General features: G+C 49.2%; 1 protein-coding gene and 1 non-coding gene across 11 annotated transcripts; both read left to right on the top strand.

The window, feature by feature from the left end:
- Positions 1-2,963: 2,963 nt before the first annotated feature.
- Positions 2,964-23,748, top strand: CHD4 (chromodomain helicase DNA binding protein 4). Of its 10 annotated transcripts, none has more exons than XM_058800080.1 (40): positions 2,964-3,037; positions 3,888-4,058; positions 6,009-6,136; positions 6,316-6,507; positions 6,874-6,992; positions 7,414-7,655; positions 7,739-7,866; positions 7,997-8,132; positions 8,571-8,752; positions 8,875-9,114; positions 9,821-10,024; positions 10,107-10,312; positions 10,545-10,676; positions 10,967-11,063; positions 11,442-11,633; positions 11,720-11,920; positions 12,863-13,000; positions 14,947-15,068; positions 15,177-15,350; positions 15,652-15,793; positions 16,225-16,356; positions 16,468-16,585; positions 16,798-16,922; positions 17,217-17,454; positions 17,625-17,797; positions 17,965-18,142; positions 18,219-18,329; positions 18,495-18,583; positions 18,663-18,796; positions 19,283-19,427; positions 19,609-19,774; positions 20,141-20,250; positions 20,478-20,613; positions 20,762-20,839; positions 20,954-21,091; positions 21,186-21,294; positions 21,613-21,745; positions 22,605-22,800; positions 22,902-23,093; positions 23,181-23,748. In XM_058800080.1, the coding sequence occupies exons 2-40, from the start codon at positions 3,962-3,964 to the stop codon at positions 23,240-23,242; spliced, it is 5,835 nt and encodes a 1,944-aa protein (XP_058656063.1). In that variant the 5' UTR covers positions 2,964-3,037; positions 3,888-3,961; the 3' UTR covers positions 23,243-23,748. The 10 variants fall into 10 exon arrangements, with proteins under 10 accessions (XP_058656063.1, XP_058656066.1, XP_058656068.1 ...); XM_058800083.1 differs by having other exon boundaries at positions 17,962-18,142; positions 18,243-18,329; positions 18,498-18,583; XM_058800085.1 differs by having other exon boundaries at positions 17,962-18,142; positions 18,243-18,329; positions 20,481-20,613; positions 22,902-23,077.
- LOC131555009 (small Cajal body-specific RNA 11) lies at positions 19,801-19,939 on the top strand. Its single transcript, XR_009274504.1, has one exon. It is a non-coding gene; the product is annotated as a small Cajal body-specific RNA 11 (non-coding RNA).
- Positions 23,749-24,240: the final 492 nt, after the last annotated feature.

Here is a 24,240-nt window from a genome sequence, read left to right as displayed (position 1 = left end):
TTTTTGATCCATTTAATCTACTTGGCCCTCACAAACAGTAAAAACACCTTAACCATAATAATGTATATCCCATATGGAGTTATTGTCTTGAGGGAAAATTAAGATTTCTTCTGACTAAGAAACTTTGACTTACGAAGGAAAAAAGCAGTTTGAGCTGAGGTGGGGAATCTTGGGCACATTCATGATAAAAATGTGTTCATTTGTCATGCAGAGAAAGATTTTAGGGAGGTGGTGGCTCATTGGGAAGATGCATGCCTTAGCATTGGAGGCATCGAACACACATTGCCTAACCAGTAGCAAGCAGCCTTCTTCGGACCAAAACCATGCTGGCAAGAGCATTGGGAATCACCTGCAGAGAGAGTCCCAGTACCTAACTCCCTTTGCAGGATCTTCATCTGCATCAGACCTCTCCCCTTGTAGCCAAGCCACTGGGGGAAAGAGGCAAATATGGAGTTGGTGGGCACTGGTGGGTGATGGGCTGCTCAGCTCGGGAATTTGGTGTGGCTGTCTGTCTGGCTCCTGTTGAGAGGGGATTGTGGCTGTCAGCACATGCAAGGAGGGAATGAGAAGTCCTGCAGAGGTCCACGTGAGTTTGGTGGTGGTGTCATCCACCACATGTTTCTGTAGCGCTGGATGGTCTGCTTGATCCATGCGAAGGATGGATAGCATCTGTGGAAGAGCAGCGTGCTCTTTTCATCCATGGAGCCGAGATAAATGAGACTATCACTGCCATGAGGGCAAAGGTATGTACAGGGACAGTACGGGGTGCGTGCTGCTGATGGCTGGAGACGTAGGTGGGATTTTTATGTGTGCAGGAACATGGGTTACACAACAGCCTGTTGGCATGTATTGGTCTAGTCTTTGCTGGCAAGGTGGGAGCGAGGGCACGGGAGGCACAACTCGTGCTGCAGAGTGGCTGCACATGTATTGTGCATTGTGGAACTCAGCGGGAGCACGCAGTGGAGATGGGCACGCGGATGTGGTGGTGCAGCCTGCTGGTATCTCAGCAGAGTTGTCCGTGCGAGGCGGCGGCCAGGGCCTGCATGCACAGGTAAGGGAGAGCTTGCCAGTATCCAGAGCCGCTTTGGCACACGGGCGAGGTGGTGGGATGGCATTATGGAACACCTGTGTGCCCGCTGTGTGCGTGGACCTGTTTTCAGTGAGCCTTCAGAGACAAAGCCCGGCTTGTGTTACAGGATCTGTGAGGGACCTGTTGCAGTCTGTAAACAGCCAATCCTCCACTTGTGTTGCGGCGTGTTTCACTGTGGCGGGACAAAACTTGCACACGCACCACCAGGCGTGGGACAGCGGAGCAACAAGCGCGGTTGTTGACACCCACACATTGACTGGGAGAGACGGACAGGACTGCGCCTCTTTGTTGAGATTAATAGTGTTGTGAAAATGCTCAACAGAGGATCAGGCGGCATTATGGGATGTGATTTTGTTTAATGGGAAATTAATGATACAGTTGCATGTGCATAATTGGAGTATACTTATACCTGTGGACCGTTCCCGTCTGTGTAAATCGATGATGAGTTTCCTGCTGGAGGCTGCAGCAGGGTGCTGGGTGACAGGGAGGAATGGAGTATGTGGACACACCGTGTATCACAGAATCAGTTAGGCTGGAAAAGACCTCTGAGATCATCAAGTCCAACCTTTGACCGCACATCACCATGGCACTAAGTGCCACATCCAGCCTTTCCTTAAACAGCTCTGGGCATGGTGACTCCACCATTTCCCTGGCAGTCCATTCCAATGCCTGATCACCCTTTCCATGAGGAAATTCCTCCTGATGCCCAGCCTAAGCCTCTCCTGGCACTGCTTGAGACTGCATGCTCTGGTCCTGTCTCTAGTTGCCTGGGAGAACGCGTATCTCTGGGCTAGGTACATCTGCAAGTACCAGCAGCCAGGAAGCCTCGAGGTGCAGGGGAGGCACCAAAGTCCCTGCGGGCACACAGGCCGGCGGTGGCACTGACCGCGCCGGGCATGCACAGCCCTGGAGGGGTCCTGCGGCCCCGCGGGCGGAGCGTGCGGCATGGGCACGGCAGGACGGGGCAGGGAAGCGAGCGGGGCGCTCAGCTCAGCCCCGAGGTCGGGGGCGGTCGGCGGTGGGAGGGCGGTGCCCGGAGCCTGTGCCCGGGGCCGGTGCCAGCGCGCAGGAGGGCGGGAGGTGCGCGGAGGCCGCGCGGTGCCAGGGGTCGGCCCCGTGCCGGAGCGGGGGCTGGGCCGGTGCGGGCCCCGCGCCCCCGGCCAGGGCGGGCGGGGGGCGGCGGCGGAGCCCCGCGGGTGCGGGTGCGGGGCGGGCGGCCGCGAGTATTATGGGATGCCGGGCTGGACGGTGGCTCCCGGCGACTATTATGGGATGCCTGCCTGGGCGCGAGGCGGGGGGGAGGTGGGGAGGTGTGACTATTATGGGATGTGCGTGCTCGGGGTGTGACTATTATGGGATGTTGGGGGGGGGTCCTCACAGTGCGCCCTTCCCCCCCCCCCCCCCCAGCGCGCTCTCCCCGCGGGAGGGGGACATGCCTATTATGGGATGGCAGCCCCGGGAGGCGCGGGGGGGGGCGCGCTGCCCCGGCGCGTGGGGTCCCGCGCGGGGCGGGGGGGCAGTATTATGGGATGTTTCTTGGTGGGGGTCAGTATTATGGGATGCCGGAGCGAAGGGGTGCGAGCGTGGGGGAGTATTATGGGATGTTTCTCGGGGTGAAGGTGCGGGCGGGGGGAGGCAGTATTATGGGATGTTACCGGCGGGAGGGGTGGTTATTATTATGGGATGCCGGGCCGGGCAGTGAGTGGGAAGTTCTGAGGGGAGGGTGAGTATTATGGGATGTCGGGGTGGGGGGGAAGGGGGTGTGTGCTTGCCGGGGAGACGGGGGCGGGGCCTGTTGCCGGGGCCCTGGGGCATATTATGGGATGTAGGCGGGAGGGGGCGGGGCCTAGCCGGGTTTTTTTCCCCTTTAAGAGGCGGTGCCGCGGCCGGAGCCATTTTCCCTTCAGCGGCGGCAGCGGCGAGAGAGGAGCCGGGGTCCGGAGCCGGGTGAGGAGCCGGGAGGGAACGAGGGCGGGCAAGGCCATCATGTGCCGCCTCCTGGGACGTCCGGGCCGGCACACGCGTCTCGCTGCCGGTCGCCCCGTCGGCTCCGGCCGCAGCTCCTGCGGGGACGCGCCGTCCCTCTGCCCGGGCGGCCGCAGGACGGGTCCGACCCCTCCTCCCCCGCCCCGCAACCGCCTCGCCGGTGCCCGCAGCCCAGGCCTGCGCCGGCCCCCGGGGAGCGGCGGCCCCTCGCCGCACGCCCGCCGGACTTCCCCGGCCCCGCCCCGCGCCCCCGCCCGGGAGACGGTGCCCCCCGCCCCCGCCCTGCGCCGCGCAGCCCCGCTCCGGGCGGGGGCGGCGGAGCGGGGCCGCCGAGCCCGCCCGGCCTTTTGTGTGCGGCCGGCGGCCGGGCAGGGGCTGGGCCAGCGCTGCAGTGCCAGCCCGGGGCGGGCTGGGGCTGCTGGCCAGGGCACCGCGCTGACAGCCGACCCGCTGGCCCCGGGGCTCCCTTGGAAGCCCGGCTGCCTTGCTTGCCCCGCTGCCTTCTCCCGGCACAAGGCAGAAATAACCGAGCGCGTCTGGCTGCAGAGGACAGGAGAGTTTTCCTTTAGGACAGCTGTTTTGGCTTCCTTGCCAGCGATGAGTTGCTGACTCAGTTTAATATCTAGTGTCTCCAAAGCCTGCTTTATCACAACTCTAAACTGATACTTGCTGCCTGCCGGTGATTCTATTATCCATAGGCTCCAAAGCCAGTAAAGTTGCTGTCTAAGCTTTCTCACAGATCCTCTTAGTAGCACTATTGCTTGAGAGACCGGAGTTCAGGTTTGCTGTAACTTTCTGTTTTTCTTTTCAGTGAAGTACTGGCCAGACTGGCAAGAAGACGACAGATAACCTGTGTAAGCCCAGGCCTCCCCCGGTGTGGAGGACATGGCTTCGGGCATTGGATCTCCGTCACCATGCTCAGGGGGCAGTGATGATGATGAGATGGAGATCCTGTTGAACAACGCTATCCCCCAGCATCCAGGTATGGGGAGCCTGCAGGGCATGCATGTGGAGTGGGGATAATATTTGTCTCAAACTGAATATGTGAAGTGCATGATGTGTTGGGGAATGGTTTTGGTTTTGCTTTTTTTGCTGCAAGTCACAGGTATGCTTTTGATATCCGAGTCCCAGGGTTACTTTGAAGTGAGAGGCTCGAAGCTTTGTGTCAGGTGGAGCTGACTTTGTTCCAAGCCATTGCAGGTTGTCAGGGCCTGTGCTTGGAGGAGGTGTAGAGGGTGGAGGCAGAGCGTCCAATTCTGACAGGGTACCGAAATGCTTGTGAATTTCACTTTTCATGAATGGGGAGGGGGAAGAGGAGGTAGTTTGTGAAAGGGCAGGTTGCCTGGCTTGCTTTCATCTGGGAGCTAAGACCGGCTGACGTCCAGAGAAAACTGCCCTGGGCTGTTGCATGACCCACTTTCCTTCATCACCACACCCAGTTATTGAAGATTCTTACTCTGTGCTGCTTGCTCACCTTTGCTTTTCTTTAGTCCTTGCATCTTGCTTTTCCCCTTGTATTTGCATCCTCATCATCAATATGAGGCTTAAGTTAGAGCCCTGGGATTTCTTCTGGTTTGCTTTTTTTTTGTTGCTGCTGCTGTTGATGACCTGCTCTGTGGACATGCATCTGGATTCTTCACTTCCTTGTGAAAAATGAGTGATGGATGTAGTCAATTGTAGGACAAGTGTGGGATTTCCTACTAACTCGAACTGGAGTGTTGTGTCATATGGGAGAAATGTAACTGGAGGAGGGAAGATGGTGTGGTGGAGTTTTGGGGTTTTGTTTGTTTGGCATTTTTTTCTTAAGCCTTGTCTCTGGAGTTTTCTGGCACCTCTGAGATCTTGGGCAGTATGGGACTATCGGTAATGAAAATATGTTTGCAAAAAACCTGGTAAAGTCACTGCAAGATGGAGCAGTTTAGGTGATACCTTGGAAAGGGTGGGTCATTAGAGGCTCTAAAACGGAACTTGGGGGAGAAGATGCATGATCCTTGAAGGACCTGGTGTTGCAGTACCATGGCAGCAAAGAAATATCCATTGGCTGGGACTATGGCAGAGGCCAGGCATGGGACTCCAGGTTCTGAGATGTCTGTCTGTGCTGTTTCAACCCCGGCTGCAGTAGCTCCTCTGACTTGTGGCTTCCTCCATCCTGCCCAGCTCGGGTGGTCAGGAGGCCATTTTCCCTTGGAGGGAGAAGGAGTGACTCTGGCTGTGTGCAGTGGGCGGGGCGGCGGGGAGGGCGGGTGGCCGCGCTGCTCCCGCAGCCTGCCACAAAGAGAAGGAAGGGCTGTCTGGCTGCCTCTGCCCCTCGGGCCAAGGGCAGCCAGGAACGGGGGCACGCAGATGGGAGTGTGCCCTGCTGCTGGGGAACTGGCACGTGTGTTCGGGCCCGGCAGGCGGCTTGCTAGCTGCTGGGGCTGGGGGAAGGTTCTGTCTAATATGGATCAGAATAGAGTTGCTGAGTAACAACTTTCCTATGGAGGAAGAAAAGTAGTGGCTTACTGGCCTGTATTTTGCATGCAGCTGTAGGATGTTCTGTACTGCTGAAGAGGCTAGATGTTTTTTTCCTGGAGATCCATGGACTGAAACAGTATCCTACTCAGGTTCTCACATGAATTCAGTTTTGCCCCTTTTAGGTGTGGCCATCTGTTTTATGCTCTTCCGTCTTCTTGTTGGGTTATGGCAAACTTCTGGTTCCCAAGTTCTGAGTACAGTTCTGCTTGGAGAAGGAAGATTGTGGAAATAGGTGGTGTTGGGAGGGGGATAAACCATGTTGGTGGTACCTTAGGATACAGTTTTTGAGTATCTGTTGTGAACAGTAAGAGTTGTAACCACCTCTGCTTGTAAGTACGTAGCAAGAAGCAGACAAGGGGGGCTATGCTGTACTGTGCAGAAGGGGGTTGAATGAGACATGTCACCTCTTCACATCCAGAACCTGAAGAAGAGCCAGAAGAAGAGCTTCTGTCAGAAGCTGACACTCCCAAAATCAAGAAGAAGAAGAAGCCCAAGAAACTGAAGGAACCCAAAGTTCCTAAGCTCAGCAAGCGTCAGAAGAAGGAGGTAAGAAAAAGGATGCCTAAGGTCACACTCTAAAATATGGATGTACAGGGTGAGGGTGCTTATTGTGTTGGCTGATATCAGCAATCTTTTGAATGAGTCCTGTGGAGCTTGGGGAGAAAACAGTATTTAGTGCTTATCCAGGCTATTTTCTCATGGCTGATCTCTCCGTCCCTCCCCAGCTGGGGGACAGCTCTGGTGAGGGGAATGAGTTTGTAGAGGAAGAAGAAGAGGTTCTGCGCTCTGACAGTGAGGGCAGTGATTATACCCCTGGGAAGAAGAAAAAGAAGAAATTAGGACCCAAGAAGGAAAAGAAAAACAAAGCCAAACGCAAGGAGGAGGAGGAAGAGGAGGAAGAAGATGATGACTCAAAGGTAACAAGCTACCCTGCTGCCTGCTTGCTTCTCATTCCCATGTTGTATCTGATTTGGGGGATCACTGTGCTCTCCCTTAGTGTTTGCACAGGGAGTTGGGACTGTGCAGTCTCTTCTTCCACTAGACCCTCTTGACTTCACCTTTTTCCGTCCTTGCAGTCTTCCCTCTCTACTACTTTAAGCACACATGGAATTTATGTTGCATCCAAATACTTTTTCCATTTCCACTGATCTGCTATTGCAGCTGCGTCCTATGGTAGTGATAAATGGATGTGGGGGGAAAAAAAATTCCCTGGGTCATCTGTGGAATGTGGGAGATGTGTGGAAGCTCTGCTCTTTAGAGTTGCCATGATTCTCTTTTCATAGGAGCCAAAGTCATCCGCTCAGCTCCTGGAAGATTGGGGCATGGAGGATATTGATCACATCTTCACAGAGGAGGATTACCGCACACTCACCAACTACAAAGCTTTCAGCCAGTTTGTCAGGTGAGCTGCAAGCCTACACTTGAAATGACTTGGGAACAAAAAAAGAGATGGGACAAAACTAGCAAAACTAGATCCCTTGATTTTGAAGCCTCAGTGCACACTAGTGTAGTACCTAGAGTGAAAACTGAAGCAACAGTAAAATAATTGATTGCTAGCTTTTTTGCTTTCAGTCATTGAGATGGTGCAAGTTCTCCCAGTCCCCTTTCTTCCCTACTATGCTAAATGCCATTTTTTTGCACCCAAAAATTTCCATCTTTCACATAGTGAAGGGTGAGAGTGGGGAGATCATTGGCTGTTGAGATCAGAGATTAGAAAGTAATGTAGCTGAGATAAACGTGCTGATGGGGGTGGCAGTGGGGAGGAAGAATCTAGATTTCAGGGTGGTTCAGTAACCTTTCCTTCATTCCTTAACTGTTCACAGGCCACTTATTGCAGCCAAGAACCCTAAAATAGCAGTGTCGAAGATGATGATGGTCCTGGGAGCCAAATGGAGGGAGTTTAGCACCAACAACCCCTTCAAGGGAAGTTCAGGTGCATCTGTGGCAGCTGCTGCAGCTGCAGCCGTTGCAGTAGTCGAGAGTATGGTGACAAACGTGGATGCTGTCCTGCCGCAGCCCCCTGTAGATGTGCCACTCAGGAAAGCCAAGACAAAGGAGGGCAAAGGTGAGTGAAGAGTCTGGCAGGAGGATAAAATGTGACTGGTGTCAAGGCCATAGCCCTGCTGACTCTGCCTCCTGTGTTCCCAGGACCCAATGCCCGGCGGAAGCCAAAGGCCAGTCCTCGTATTCCTGATATCAAGAAACCTAAAACAAAGAAGGTGGCACCACTGAAAATCAAACTGGGAGGATTTGGTTCCAAGCGTAAAAGATCATCAGTAAGTGATGCTCCTTTCTTGACCTTGTGAGGAGGAGGTCATGATGTGCTAGTAATCCTGGGGGTGTGTCTGATAGCTGCTCCCCAGCATGTGTGTTGGAGTAAGAAATCTTTTCTCTTACCTGCCTCAGAGTGAAGATGATGATCTGGATGTGGAGTCAGACTTTGATGATGCCAGCATCAACAGCTACTCTGTGTCAGACGGATCTACAAGCCGTAGTAGCCGCAGTCGCAAAAAACTCAAGGCTGGGAAGAAGAAAAAGAAAGGTAAAGATATTTGTAACCAGTTGGAGACAAGCACAGCTAAGTGTGTAGGAAGATGAGAGAGAAGTCTGTGTGGAGTTTTGATGTTTAATAGCATACTTGAGGGAGAATTGATTGTGAAGGAAGAACTTGATGTTATTTTGAATAAGGAAAAGGTTTTCAGAAGTTTTCAGGAGTTCTTTGTTAGTGAAACAGATGCAGTAATGAGTTTTCCTGGCCTTAACTGTACCTTTTATTTCATGGGTGGAAGGGGGCACAAAGGGACTTGTTTTGCTCCTGTTTCCAGGTCTTCCTTCTCACTCTGTTTACTTCTATGGACTAAGAGCTTTGTATTCTGGATCTTTAGATGGTTGTGTAGGCTTTTGGGAGAAAACTCTCCCTGGCTGTAGGAAACCTGTACCTGTGGCTTGTACTGCAGTAACTCCTCATCACCCTCTGCAGGTGAGGAGGACTCCACAGTGGCTGTGGATGGCTATGAGACTGATCACCAGGACTACTGTGAGGTGTGCCAGCAGGGAGGAGAAATTATATTGTGTGATACCTGCCCTCGTGCCTACCACATGGTTTGCCTGGACCCAGACATGGAGAAAGCTCCAGAGGGCAAGTGGAGCTGCCCACACTGTGTGAGTATTGGATTCCCCAAATGATGCAAGAAATCATGTATGAGGGGGATGTCAAGTGACTTGGGGTTGTTTCTGTGGTAATGAAATAATGACTTTGTTTTTCTGATTTATGTCTCCCAAAGGAAAAAGAGGGCATTCAGTGGGAAGCAAAGGAGGATAACTCTGAAGGTGAGGAAATCCTGGAGGATGTCGTGGGAGATGCTGAGGAAGAGGATGACCACCATATGGAGTTCTGTAGAGTCTGCAAGGATGGAGGAGAGCTGCTGTGCTGTGATGCCTGTCCTTCCTCCTATCACATCCACTGTCTGAATCCCCCGCTGCCTGAGATTCCCAATGGAGAATGGCTGTGTCCTCGCTGCACTGTGAGTTTCTGCTTGTACCATTATCCTATTGGTGATAGATCAAATCCCTTTGGATCATCATATTTCTGTGGAAATACATGGTCCTTTGAAGACTGTCTCCTCACACGCTTTTGTCACAAAGCTTAAAGGCCTGACTTTTTGTAGCTGTATTGTGCCTTGATTGCTTTCTCCAGATAGTGGGAAGAGCCAGGCTACAGCTGTTGGGTCTCAAGAGATTTGTCCACATGCAGGGTAATATGGTCCAGCATGCCATGGATCACTTTTTTGGGCTCCTGTATGTGTGTAGAGGCAGGATATCAAGTGCAAGCAAATTCAGTGCTTAAAGTAATTCAAACTGATACTGAGACAAACTGGTTTTGCACTGTTGTAAGCTTTGTAGTGCCAAGACCTTTCTTAGTAGATGGTTAGGAGAAATACTATGCTTTCCCAGAAATTTCTTGAAATAGGTAGTATAAATGATGCTAATTGCTTTCATAAGGTGAGGAACAAAAAAAACCTGCATATGTTGGGCCCTTAGTTCTACAGCAGATTTTTTTTTTTTGCACGGACTTTCAGTGAAGTCGTAGTTGGACAGACTACTGGGCTCATCAAGCCTAGCAAATTCTATCTGTGTAGTGAAACCATAAAAGTGACTCTTTCTGCTCTTCAGTGCTTACATGTTAGAGTACATACACTGTGATGCATCAAGCTCTGTTTAACTTCCCAGTGCCCAGCTTTGAAAGGAAAGGTGCAGAAGATCTTGATCTGGAAATGGGGTCAGCCCCCAGTGGGCCCTGCGCCACCACGTCCGCCCGACGCCGACCCCAATGCTCCACCACCAAAGCCTCTGGAGGGTCGGCCTGAGAGGCAGTTCTTTGTCAAATGGCAGGGCATGTCCTACTGGCACTGCTCCTGGGTGTCCGAGTTGCAGGTGAGTGCAGGAATCTAACCATGGCATGAGGGTGGACACTTGAGGCTGAAACACCTACTGACTGCTTGTGTCCTGATTGCAGCTGGAGTTGCACTGCCAGGTCATGTTTCGTAACTACCAACGCAAAAATGATATGGATGAGCCTCCCTCGGGAGACTTTGGAGGGGAAGAAGAGAAAAGCCGAAAGAGAAAAAACAAGGACCCCAAATATGCTGAGATGGAGGAGCGTTTCTATCGATATGGGATCAAGCCTGAGTGGATGATGATCCACAGGATCCTTAATCATAGGTAGGGGGTGTAACAAAGAGGATTTTCAACAAAGACCTTAAGCAGGGCTAAGGGAGAGGGGATGAGCTAAACTGCAGTATGACTGGGAGAAACAGTGGGAGTTCTTTGTTGGTATGACAGACATTGTTGTTCTGTTTCTGCTGCTTCACTAAGAGTTCTTCCCTTCCATTTGAATGGGTTGGGGGAATACTGCCATCTCACTGTGCTTGGGACTTACTGGTTTCTTCTGCAGTGTGGATAAGAAGGGGAATGTCCACTATTTGATTAAATGGAGAGACCTACCCTATGACCAGGCATCCTGGGAAAGTGAAGATGTGGATATTCAAGATTATGACCTCTACAAGCAAGCCTACTGGAATCACAGGTAGAAGTATCTAGAGGTTGTTTTCCTTTCCCTTCCCTCAAGAGAAAGTACTTCAGTATGTCAGCCTTTAGCACTAGCTGGATTAATAGATGGAAATGGGCAAGAAGCATCTTGTGCTTTATGCCCTTTGGGCAGGGACCTTCTTCCTCTCTACCATGAAGGTTCCAGCCCTGTTCTCTTGAGCCTGTTCGAGTTGGGTGATTGATCTTCTGTTCTCTGCAGTAATTTTTGCTCCATCTGTTAATAAAAAGCCATTAAGCTTATGTGTCCTTGGGCCTGTGTCTGCATAGGGAGCTGATGCGAGGTGAAGAGGGCCGGCCTGGTAAGAAGTTAAAGAAAGTGAAGATGCGGAAACTGGAGAGACCCCCTGAGACTCCCACAGTAGATGTGAGTTACTGCTTTTTGCTTTGGAGCCATCTGATAGAACTGCTTCTTTTGGGGAGCCTGCAGATAAATAGGAAACTGAGGAATGAACAACATATGGTTTGGAGTTCCCTCATAGCCCGAAGAATAAGTGGCATTAGGGAGCCTTCAGACAAAGGTCCACCGTGTCCATTGGGTCAGACTCCCTAGCTCTTGGTGAAAAGGGTTTTACAAAAAAAAAGAAAAGGCTTCTTGTTGGATGCCTTTGGCCATTTGGAAATTGGGTTTGCTGCTAGTCTGGTTGTCATTTGTGAAGCCTCATTTGTACTAGTGAATATAAGGGTGGCTAAGAAAGGACTCTTGTTAACTATCTGAGGAAACTCTTCCTTCTTTCCACTACAGCCAACAGTGAAATATGACCGGCAACCCGAGTACCTCGATGTAACAGGGGGGACCTTGCATCCCTACCAGCTGGAAGGGCTGAATTGGCTGCGCTTCTCTTGGGCCCAGGGCACAGATACAATCTTGGCTGATGAGATGGGTCTGGGAAAGACTGTGCAGACAGCAGTGTTCCTGTATTCCTTATACAAAGAGGTGAGAGCTGGGAGGTCATTGCTCGGGGAGAGGCTGCCTGTATTAGTGATTGCAGTCATCTAATGCTCTTACTGACTCTATTGTAGGGCCACTCAAAGGGTCCCTTCTTGGTGAGTGCACCACTGTCCACAATCATCAACTGGGAACGAGAATTTGAGATGTGGGCCCCAGACATGTATGTAGTGACCTATGTTGGGGACAAAGACAGCCGGGCCATCATCCGTGAGAATGAGTTCACTTTTGAGGATAATGCCATACGTGGAGGCAAAAAAGCATCCAGAATGAAGGTACAGAGCTCTGCTTTAACACAAGCCTGAATTGAGATGCAGTTAACTAACTTTGAGCAGCTGAGATTCAGATACTCTGCTGTCCCTGAGAACTGATTATGCATGTGGTTTCCAAGGGGAAATAATTGCAAATTGATGACAAGTGGACATTCCGACTCTTGCTATAGACTGTTTAAATACTCCCGCTAGTTTGAACTGATTTAGTACTGGAGAAAGATAGTTGACTAAGGTAGTACTGACCCTAGGCAAGTCCCTCTGTCTTCCCTATTTAACTTGTGAAGTTCTGCATCTTTAGTTCTACAGATCTAAGCTGATGACAGAATTGCTGCTGTGTGTAAAACACAAATATACAAAAAAAGTATGAACCTTTTCATCCTGAGGAATTGGCTGACAGGCCATACCCAGACATGTGAGAAATTACATTTTGTGCCCAGACATGAAGGAAGACTGACCTAGGTGGCTACTTCTTGTAGAATGGAAGTCTTCCTGGTAAAACCAAGATGGCAGCTAGAGCATTTTCAGTGGCAGAGGCAGACTCATTTCCTTCCTTTGAAATAGAGCAGCCTTAAGTATTACTATTAATTTAAAGTTTCATGGTACACTATCTTTAGAAGTCTTAGCTTTCTGATGAGCCACTTTTCTCCAAATCTCAATTCTCTAACATGCCTCTACTCACTACTTACTTGTTAAACATCTTTGTTAGAATATTTGGCATCTGTCCAAAAATAGCAGGTACTGAGGGAGTTGAGGAGACTTACATGTGTTGAGAGCAGTAGGGAATTAAAAGGCTAAAATGGTTTGGGCAGCATTTTGAGTCTTGTGACAGGACACTGCAGGTATGAAAGTTTTTTGATGTGCTGTTGGCTGCGGTTCATCAGGGTGACTTTATGGAGGAACACCACATCCTCTGTCCCATTACATGTTCATCCTTTTCCTTTGCAGAAGGAGGCTGCTGTCAAGTTCCATGTGCTTCTCACCTCCTATGAATTGATCACAATTGATATGGCCATACTAGGCTCTATTGACTGGGCCTGTCTCATTGTAGATGAAGCTCACAGACTGAAGAACAACCAGTCTAAGGTACAGAGAAGCATAGGTCGCTCATGGGCATGGCATATGTTGCAGGGGAGAGAGACAGCTCTTAGTCATTTGTTCAGTAGTAAATTTGATGTGTTAACGAAAAGAAAAATCAACAGCCTGTATTTGGAGATCAGTCATCATTGGCAACAACTTTACTTATACAGATCACTGGTTAAAACAGCTTTCTTTCCAGGTGAATGGGCAGTTGGTCTAGACTGAAAAACAGAAACACCTGCATGGGGTTGTTGCTTTCAAATACAAAATGATTTCTCTGAAAGCATCACATACCTGCACCACCTCTGTTCTGTAAAGGTTTACCATGCTGAGCATAAAACATGCTCCATGAGCAGAATTACTCTGCTTCTAGAGTAGGCTTGCTCTCTGTGTTTATCTGGCTTTGTAGCAGAACTAATTAGGTGTTACAGAAACTGAAGGTGGGCAGAGGTGTTTAAAAATGCCTGGGTAGGTGCTGAAAGCCATATAGCTGCTTTAATATGAGCCTGCACCTTAACTAAGCTTGTTTGAATTGAGTAGACTTGACTGTACTTTGTTAATCCAGCCCTTCCCTAGGTGGGCCTTGTGCCTTAATTCTGGTATTGATTTGCCTGTCTTCAGCTGGATTCCAGTGCTCAGTACACCAAAACCAATTATTATTGGAAAGCTGGCTTTAGAGGTTCTTGGAGACTGTAAAAAAAAATTGCTCCTTGATTTCTTTTTTGTTTGTTTGTTTTGTTTAAATGGCTTTAGTGTTTTGGATCTTGGCATGAGGTATCTTCCTGAGGCATCACAGCTGTGCATGCAGTTCAGTTTCTAGATCTTGTTTTATTGTAGGCACTAAGACTGGATGCCATTCTGTGCTTAGCATTGAAACCATTGGAAGTAGGAATGAATGCTTACTATTAATATTCATTAATTGAAAGAGGAGGTAAAGGCTCAAGCTCACACTATGACACTATGCAGAACCATTAAATATTTCTCTACAGCAGTTTCCTGTCCTATAAGAACAGCTTATAGGTGTTTGGCTGCAAGATAAGATTAGGTCAGTGCTTCTTGACAAATTTGGGTCATCTCCTAAAGTTTTGCAGATATAATTAATAACTTCCACTTTTGATTCCAAAATAAAAATATTTTAACTATAACTACATAGAAAGATAAATCCCTATGGAAGCCACTAGAAGTACTCTTCTGGTGCAATAACCAAAACACAAGTGGCATGTTTTTTGTTTGCCACCTAGTACAGCTGCTTTCATTAAGTTTGACCTTGTATCATGCTAAGTGTAAGGTAAGCAAAGAAATGGCCAAACTGATAATAAATTACTGTTTTAGTGTTAAATTGTACAGGTGAACATGGTACCCTTGTGCTTTTCAGTGCAGTACTTTTAACTGCTCACTACATCTGTCTGGAATTACTTCATTTTTGTGAAAGCCAGTGCAAATTCAAAACACGTTATTAAACCCTTAGCTCTTTTTCTCCTCTGCTTGTTCAGGGCTCTGGAACACTGCCAGGAGTGATATGAATAGGAAGAGTGACTTAGTTATTTCTAGAATTCTCAAGGCAGAGTAGTTGTAGGAATGTGGAACACTAATTTAACAAGAAAAAATACATAGTACAGCAGTCTAGAAATGATTTGTGATCTGAAAGAGATTGTAACTTGTAAGAGCAAAGGAAACCTACTTGCACCTGATGGCTCAGAGGATTTGCTGCAGTCATGATTTAGTTATGCAGAACAATGATCCAAATAAGATCAGTCTAGTAACCCTGGCTGGAACGTGAACTACTTGGAACTCTTGTCCAAACAGCTGATGTGATCTAAATTGAACCCTAGATTGGTGTCAACTTTCTAGTTTTTTTTTTGTAAGCCTATGACTTAATGAGCCTTTGGTGTATTTGTGTGTGTGTGTTTTGGTTTATTTTCCCACTTTGTTCCCTGCTCTCTCCTTTCCAGTTCTTCCGTGTGCTGAATGGTTACTCCCTCCAGCACAAGCTGCTGCTTACAGGAACTCCCCTGCAGAACAACCTGGAGGAACTGTTCCACCTGCTGAACTTCCTGACACCCGAGAGATTCCAGTATGTCTTGCAGTGCCAGTCAGCCTGCCTGTCTTGTCACTCCCTTCCCCTCGCTTGCTCTTTTGCTCTTTTTCCTCTGTGCCGTTTGCTGAGTGTGTTTCCCTGCAGTAACTTGGAGGGCTTCCTAGAAGAGTTTGCGGATATTGCCAAGGAAGATCAGATCAAGAAGCTGCACGACATGCTGGGCCCGCATATGCTGAGGCGTCTCAAGGCTGATGTGTTCAAGAATATGCCATCTAAGACTGAGCTCATTGTCAGAGTGGAGCTGAGTCCCATGCAGAAGTGAGTGTGGGGATGAAGAGAGCACCTGCTGTTGAGCTGTTGTTTCTCTGCTCTGCCATTTCAAAGAGGAGGCTGAAGCAGCCTTATCCTTACTCTGCAGGGTTTTCTGCATAGTGGCTGCCACTAGAGCAGAGGAAGGGCTAATCCTGAGCTCTGGTGTAAGAGATAAAGAGATAGCTCTGCCAGTGGCACTCACTTAGGTAGTAATGCCAGAAGCTGTGCAGAGTTTAGCAAGAGAAGAGTAGGTTAGTCATTCTCATGATAACTGGCTGAGTTGTTTTATTTTCTTTGTTGTTTTCAGGAAATATTATAAATACATTTTGACAAGAAACTTTGAGGCACTGAATGCACGAGGTGGTGGTAACCAAGTCTCATTGCTCAATGTTGTTATGGATCTGAAGAAGTGCTGTAACCACCCCTACCTCTTTCCTGTGGCTGCTATGGTATGTCCAGTGACTTATTCTGTATGAGCAAATTCCCTATAAGCCAGTTAGATCCCTAGGTGAGGCATGGAGGGATTCCCATTTCTCTCCTTTTGCTTCCATGTGGTTTTTTTCATCCTGTCTTTGTTTAGATCCAGCAAGCTGAAAGGCCATTTCTTTTCTAGCACATTTATGTGATAGGTAGGAGCTGTCTTTTGACTCGTGTGAGGTGGTGAAGACTGAAAGAGTAGGGAGTAAGTAAGAAAAGAGGAGGGTATGTAGGAGTCAAATGGCAAGAGAACAGAGACAGGGTAGCACTGATGTTTCATACGGGCAGTGGTTGTGCCAAGGTCAGGGGAGCCAGCATCAGCTGGGGGCTAAGGCAAAGTTACATCCCTCCAAGCTGTTTTTGTGCTTTGCACCTTATTTCCTCTTTCTCTTTTTCTTTTTAGGAAGCTCCAAAAATGCCAAATGGCATGTATGATGGTAGTGCACTTATTCGAGCCTCTGGAAAGCTGTTGCTGCTCCAGAAGATGTTAAAGAACTTGAAGGAAGGAGGTCACAGGGTGCTCATATTCTCTCAGGTATATGGAGAAAAACCTTTAGGCATGGAATACTTCTCCTGAGAAAGAAGTCTGTTGATCTGGTATCCACGTGTCCCTCACTCTCTGTGCTGGTGCTTTTCTTACATGCAGATGACTAAAATGTTGGACCTTCTGGAAGATTTTTTGGAACACGAAGGATACAAATATGAGCGGATTGATGGAGGAATCACAGGGAACATGCGTCAGGAGGCTATTGATCGCTTCAATGGTATACAGTTACCTACTTTTTCTGTAAAATGAAAGCTTGCCTTGTATGTGCTTAATACTCATGGGATTGTTGTGCCCCAAGTCTTCTATTGCTTTCCTGGAATCTTACATTAGTAGCAATTCCCTGTCAGGTGATGTGGGTCAATTACAAATTCTTCTTTGAGTACTACACACTCTCTTGATTACTTTTATTCTCTTTTTTTTTAATCTAAGCTCCTGGAGCTCAGCAGTTCTGCTTTCTGCTTTCAACTCGAGCTGGGGGTCTTGGTATTAACTTGGCCACAGCAGATACTGTGATTATCTACGATTCAGACTGGAACCCCCACAATGATATCCAGGTGAGTCTGAATGGGATCACTCATTATGGAGTAATCCTGATGAAGAGAAAACATTAAATCATCAGAAAGAGTGAAAGAGTGTGAAACTTCCCCTCTAGTAATGTGCAAAATTGGAGCAGTGAGGATGGGTAAAGATGGGAAGTGAAATAGTGGAGGAATCTTCTAGAGCACAGCCTTCACTAAAGCTAAGAGCGAATGTGAGGGCAGGTGGGAGAGGCTTGTGGAGGTAGGTGGGGTATGTCAGACCTGCTGCTTGTGCAGCTGTAGATGGTTCTGAGCACGTCTCTTTTCTAGGCCTTCAGCCGTGCGCACAGAATTGGACAGAACAAGAAGGTGATGATCTATCGCTTTGTGACAAGGGCCTCGGTGGAGGAGCGTATCACTCAGGTGGCCAAGAAGAAAATGATGCTTACTCACCTGGTAGTGAGACCAGGGTTGGGCTCCAAGACAGGCTCCATGTCCAAGCAGGAGCTTGATGACATTCTCAAATTTGGCACTGAAGAACTCTTCAAGGACGAAGCTACTGAGGGGGGTGAGTGCCTGGGAGTAGAAGTGAAGGGGGTGGGGACATCTGGCTCCTTATTTAGTGAGAGACTGTAGACACAATGCTGATTATAGCTCCACAGAGAGGGTCTAGGGTGGCATTCCCTTTCATAGTCTGTTGAGATCCATACAGCAATGGTGCCTGTACTCTTCTTTCAGGGGATAACAAAGAAGGTGAGGACAGTAGCGTCATCCACTACGATGACAAAGCAATTGAGCGTCTGTTGGATCGGAACCAGGATGAAACAGAAGATACTGAACTTCAGGGCATGAATGAATATCTCAGCTCCTTCAAGGTGGCCCAGTATGTGGTTCGTGAGGAGGAGATGGGGGTGAGTATGAGGTGGATGGCAGCTAATACATTCTCCTGAGTGATGGAGGATCAATTAAGTTAATTGAGCTCTGAAGCTTTTAAGGCTAAGCAGGCAGGCATATATCTGCTATGACAGGCTGGGACTTGGATCATAGGGCCCTAAGTTGGTTACCTCTCTGCCAGGAGGAAGAGGAGGTTGAACGGGAAATTATCAAGCAGGAGGAATCGGTAGATCCTGATTACTGGGAGAAGCTGCTCCGTCACCATTATGAGCAACAGCAGGAGGATCTGGCCAGGAATCTGGGCAAGGGCAAACGTATTCGCAAGCAAGTGAACTACAACGATGGCTCACAGGAGGATAGAGGTACAAATCCATGGGAGCCTGAGGGAAAAGCGGGTGTAAGTATGTGTTGCTGGGAAGTAACGGAGTAGCGTCTCAGGCTCACGTGCTGTTTTTCTTTCAGACTGGCAGGATGACCAGTCAGATAATCAGTCAGACTATTCAGTTGCTTCTGAAGAAGGGGACGAGGACTTTGATGAGAGATCTGAAGGTAAGTTCTACTGCAGACAGTTCCTGGGGTGGTTTGAGTGTGGGAACAGCTGGGACTTGATTTGGGTGATGTACCCGTTTTGTGGTGCTCTCCTGCTGGGGCAGTACTCTCCCAGAAATACGCTGTGTGCATTGTCTCTTTACTTAGCTGCATTTCTCTCTTCAGCAGCTCGTCGGCCTAGCCGCAAGGGCCTCAGAAATGACAAGGATAAGCCTCTGCCTCCATTACTGGCCCGTGTGGGAGGGAACATCGAGGTAAGTTGTGCCAGGGAAGGCATTTGCACCCCAGCTGCTCCTGTATTCCTCTTGCTATATGTCTGTTCTTTCATTCTAGGTGCTGGGTTTCAACGCTCGCCAGCGGAAAGCCTTCCTCAATGCTATCATGCGCTATGGAATGCCACCTCAGGATGCCTTCACCACTCAGTGGCTTGTTCGGGACCTTCGTGGCAAGTCAGAGAAGGAGTTCAAGTGAGTTTGCTGTAGGCAGGAATGGAAGACTGTGATAGCAGCTAGACCTGTCTGGGAAGAATTAGAATTGGGCCTTTTCTTGGAGACTACATTTCCTTAATATATTGGTTGATTCTTTGTGGGAGATTGAAGTATAAACTGGGATTGTTGGTAACTCTTACTTGGATCTGACTCTTCGGTCACCAAAACTAAATGCTTTTATAGGAGTAGCATGGCTCTACAATCATGTAGGGGAATACTCTCACAGAGTCTTTCTTGCGTTTGACTGTTTCTGGCTCAAGATTCTTGAGTAAGCTGTGTGTCCTCTATGTACATAGTGATTCTGTTAGGAAATTCTCCCTTGAAGGAGCCCTGGAGGTCCAGAACTTCTTACTCTGAGTTAAGAGTCTCGGGGTAATTTCCCTTATGTGCTGGCAGGGGTCTGACAGTGCGTGTCTCCAGATAATGCAATTTATGGACTAACTGCTTGTCTCTCAATCCCTGCAGGGCCTATGTCTCGCTGTTCATGCGCCATTTATGTGAACCTGGAGCTGATGGTGCCGAGACCTTTGCAGATGGGGTCCCACGGGAAGGTCTTTCTCGGCAGCACGTCCTTACTCGCATTGGGGTCATGTCGCTTATACGCAAAAAGGTGAGTGCCTGGCAGAGCTGTGTGGCCTTTGCTGGCCATACATACAGCTGTAGTCACCGGGGTCTTGAGCTGGAGAGTTACCTCTTCTTTAGCACCTACTTTTGTTGTGTGCTCAGTGCTCTGCCTCTACAGGTGTAAGGATGAGACTCTTTCAGTGATACATCTTTCTCTCCTTGTACAGGTACAGGAATTCGAGCATGTGAACGGCCGCTGGAGTATGCCAGAACTGGCAGAGATAGAGGAGAACAAGAAACTGTCACAGCCCAGCTCACCCTCCCCCAAAACTCCAACTCCTTCGACACCAGGGGATACGCAGCCGAACACACCGGCCCCTGTTCCTCCCCCTGGTAAGGGCTCCCTCTTGTACAGCCCTGCGTCCTGGCCTTGGCCTGGCTGTTCCCCGCACCAGAACTGTGGTGCTGGGGTCTGGGGCTGGACGCAGATCAACTTACTCTCATGTTAGGAGGGCTGCCAAAGACATGTGCAAGCCCTTAAAGGCAAGAGAGGACATTGGCTTTCCTGGGATGAGCTGGCATCAGTGAGAAGCCCAGCATTTGTAGTGGGCAGGAAAAGGGAGTCATGTTAGTTCCATTTTGATGGGCCTGATCTCTGGGAACAAAGAAGTGGTCTTGGTAGCAGGGAAGGACCTTACTGATTTACTTCTCTTTTGTCTCCTGTGCTGCTCTGGGGAATGGGGCATGGGGAATACACAGAAGATGGAGTAAAAGTAGAAGAAGGAGCTAGTGCTAAGGAGCAAGGAGAGCCTTCTGAACCAGAGAAGGAGCTCAGTGCCTCTGCTACTGAAACAGAGGCCCCTATGGAGGTGAGTTTTGGCTTTTTTGCCTTGTAATTGTGAATTTCTCTACTTCTGCCTCCTCGTCATTTTAGTTGAGGCAGAGATGAGTTTTTAGAGTGATACTTGAAGATAACTCTCTGGTCCTCAGAACTAGCCTCACAATTTTGTGTATGTCTTTGCTTTTCAAACAACTGTGACTGTGTTCTGGTGTCGTGCACTGCTATACTTTGTGTCTCACTGATCACTGTCCTCAGCAGTGTGCTCAGCCTGTGGAGACACCACCCCAGGAAGCAAAATCCCCAGTGAACTCCACAGAAGTGGATGAAAAGAAAGTAGAGGAAATGGAAGTGAAGGAAAGACCAGATGAACCAATGGAAGTAGAAAGCAAAGGTACAAAGCACTTAATCCTAAAGAAATAGACTGGAATGTAGAAAATCAGTGGAAAGTTGCAGTATAGTATTGGGTTTCGCTGCTCAAAGAACAAAACTGTGGACTTGCTATGTTCCTGTGCATCTCATGTTCCCCTTCTTTCCTGCAGCTGATGTGGAGAAAGTGGAAGACAGAGCAGCTACTGAGAATCCTCCTGACCCTCCCATAATCACTCTGGATGAGAAAGGTGAGGCATGACAACTCCCTTCTTTTCCTTAGCCCTTCTTCTGCAAGGATTCATTGTGGGTCCAACTTATTGCAGTATCTGCCATGTTGTTTTAAAAATTTCTTGTGTGTACAGATGAGAAAAAGGACGATGATAAGAGAGATGTGGTGATGCTGCAGAACGGAGAGATGCTGAAAGAGTCAGTAGATGAAAGGCACAAGAAGGCAGTAAAGCAGCGCTTCATGTTCAACATAGCAGATGGTGGTTTCACTGGTATGTGATCCTTATCTACTTGAACTTGTTTATAAGCTCCTGCTTGTATTTGTGAAATAACTTCCACCTGTTCTGGTGTCTCTTGCCTTTGCAGAACTACACTCCCTCTGGCAGAATGAGGAGCGGGCTGCCACTGTCACCAAGAAGACCTATGAGATCTGGCATCGGCGTCACGACTACTGGCTCCTAGCTGGGATTATCAAGTATCCTTGCCATGACAGACACATTCTCCCACCTTGTACATGACTTGTCACGCTGAAAGTGACCATTCTGGGTCTGACTGGTGTAGGTTAAGTGAGAGAGTGCTTTATCTTCACAAGAGTGAAAGGGATGGTGGGAGGGGGAGCTTCCTGCAGCATAGTTACGACTTAGCAGGACATAGTTCTCATTCCCCTTCCTTGGCTCCTGTTCATCCCCTCTCTGTACCCCCTTTCCCCACTCCCTCTGGAGAACAGTACTGCCTGGGCTGTGTATTCCCTTGTTTTCACTGCCTTTGTTTGCCTGAGCTCATCCCATCTCAGTCATGGCTATGCCCGTTGGCAGGATATTCAGAATGATCCACGTTACGCCATCCTCAATGAACCCTTCAAGGGTGAGATGAACAGGGGTAACTTCCTGGAAATAAAGAATAAGTTTTTGGCAAGGAGATTTAAGGTAAGGATTTCTCTTTAGTGTGATAACTGCCTGGATCTCTAAGAACAGGTTCTTGCACTTCTGAGTTTCCACCAAGAAACTGAAAGATGTATGCAATACCTTTTGTATTAGGGTAATAAAAAAGCAGTATGTCTCAGGAGCATGCAGTTGCTCCATGATAGGAGCTCCCTTTTTTCTGGAAATTAGCTTGATTAAGTGCTGTCTGTCCAAATGTTTATTGAAGAACTGGTAAGCAAGAGGCTTAAGGTTCAAGTGGCTGTTTTCATCACAGCTTCTGCTCAGTCTGCTACAACGCGCTCCGTGTACCTGAACAGAGCACTGGTTGCTGGAAGGGCTGCCTTCAGCCTCTGCTTCATCCTCTTTAGGAGTGAACATAGCTTAGTTGTGGGAGTGATTTGCCATCAGGTAAAAGCCATGTAGGTCTCAGTCTTGGGTAAAACAGTGATTGACTACAGACTGAATGATACATGCTGCACTGACAGGATTCCAGCTGATTTTTCCAAATGCTTACAAGATTCTAGATTCTCTCTATAAATAGGATGGAATACTTTTTCCTTGTGTTCAAGGAGTAATCTCCATCCCATTTGCCTCATAAAGAATGGGTAAAAAGAATCAGAGGAGGAATTAGGATACTAGAGGACTTGCAGTAGTCTATTAAACCCAATATGTGTATCTGACTTTGCTTCATGAAGCCCTTACTGTTTTGGGCTAGTCAGTAAAACTGTCTGGTGGAAAGAGATTCAGCTACACAATCTCACCTTATGAGCTGGTGGGGAATTGGATCGGGAGAGACTGGGGGCACAGACAAGGCTCCCTCTGAGGCAGCTGATGAAAGACTCATTGCTGCCTCACCTTGCAGCTTCTGGAGCAAGCGCTGGTGATCGAGGAGCAGTTGCGGCGAGCTGCCTATCTGAACATGTCCGAAGACCCATCTCACCCCTCCATGGCTCTGAACACACGTTTTGCAGAGGTGGAATGCCTGGCTGAGAGCCACCAGCACCTATCCAAGGAATCGATGGCGGGGAATAAACCAGCCAATGCCGTGCTGCACAAAGGTAATGCGGTGTGTTAAACAGGGGCGGGATAGGTGTTCAGCAGTGCTGTCCCCTCTGGGCTGTCCCTTTCCCATCCGAACAGATGTCCCTTTCTCTTGTAGTTCTGAAGCAGCTGGAGGAGCTTTTGAGTGACATGAAGGCCGATGTGACCCGTCTGCCCGCCACGATTGCCCGCATCCCCCCCGTGGCAGTGCGCCTCCAGATGTCGGAGCGCAACATCCTCAGCCGCCTGGCCAACCGCAGCAGCGAGCCCCCGCCGCCGCCCCCGCCCCAACAAGTACGTACCCGCTCTGGTCAGTACGGGAGCCACGGGGGGAGGGCCCGGGCTGGGCTCCCTGACCAGCCCGGGAGTTCTCAGCTCCTCCTCTCTCGCCCTGCAGGTGGCCCAGCAGCAGTGAGTTCCTGGCCCAGTGCTGTTGACCTTTCGGCCAAGATGAAGTGACTCCCCTAGCCCACCCCTTCACACTCTACCCCTCTGCCTGACATTCCTGACTGGGTGCTGTTTCCCTCCATGGAAGCTGCTGCTCAGGTCTCTGGAAGGAGAAGAAACTCCTTCCTCTGCAGCCAGCCCGTTGGAGCAAGGAGTGTGTTTAGGAGAGAGGGGGATGGATGTATGATGGACTCTGTACATAGTGACTGGAGGCCCCAGCGCCATGTCTGTTACATGGAGAACCTGGCTGCATTGCTCGTTGCCTCCGCCTGGAATTCCAGTTTTCGTTCTTAATTTTATTTTGAGTTTGTTTACTGAGACAAGTGTGCAGGCAAGACCAAGCAAAAGCCAGGACAGAGACAAAGCTACCTCCATCAAAATCCTTTTTAATACAAAAACTGACCGGACTTGTCAACTAATAAGCAGCTTGAAGACAAAAGCAAACAACAATGAAAAACCAACAAAAAACAGAGCAAAACGTTGATAAAACTGAAAAAATAAAGTTTCCTTGTATTTTATTTTGTTGTCTCTAGTATCATGAGTGTACTGGGGTAAGTATGTGGTCACAGCATTGAAAGAAGATGTAGTCATGTCTTTTTGCAGTATCAGAGCAGCTTTTGGGGTATCCTACACCTCTGAGAAGGGCAGTAGATGGCAGTGTTTAAGGCCAGGTGCCATAAGGCCTTGAGGAATCTGGTCTCAGGAGTGGTGTCCCTGCCCTTGGCATGGTGTTGGGCTAGATGATCTTTAAACCTCTGCGCCCTCACTTGAACAGTCTCTGATTCTGTAGCTCCTTTCCCCCTGCCTGTGCACCACGCCTTTCTCTGCTGCCGGCCTTGGGCTGTGTACCCCCTGTCCCGGCTGTGAGGCAGGACCCGCCTGTGAGTGCCCGCGGCAGGAGCCCCGCTCCCGGCGGCTCCCGGGCCCGGCCGGCCCCTTCCCTTCCCGGTACGGCGGTTCTCTCGGCGGGGCGGGCCCGCGGCCCCACGCGTCCGGGGGCGGGCGGCCCG

Source organism: Ammospiza caudacuta, chromosome 2 (assembly GCF_027887145.1).
Source record: "Ammospiza caudacuta isolate bAmmCau1 chromosome 2, bAmmCau1.pri, whole genome shotgun sequence".
In the NCBI taxonomy this organism is placed as follows: Eukaryota; Metazoa; Chordata; class Aves; order Passeriformes; family Passerellidae; genus Ammospiza; species Ammospiza caudacuta.
Note: the sequence above shows the minus strand (reverse complement) of the source record. Positions and strands in the feature narration are given on the sequence as shown.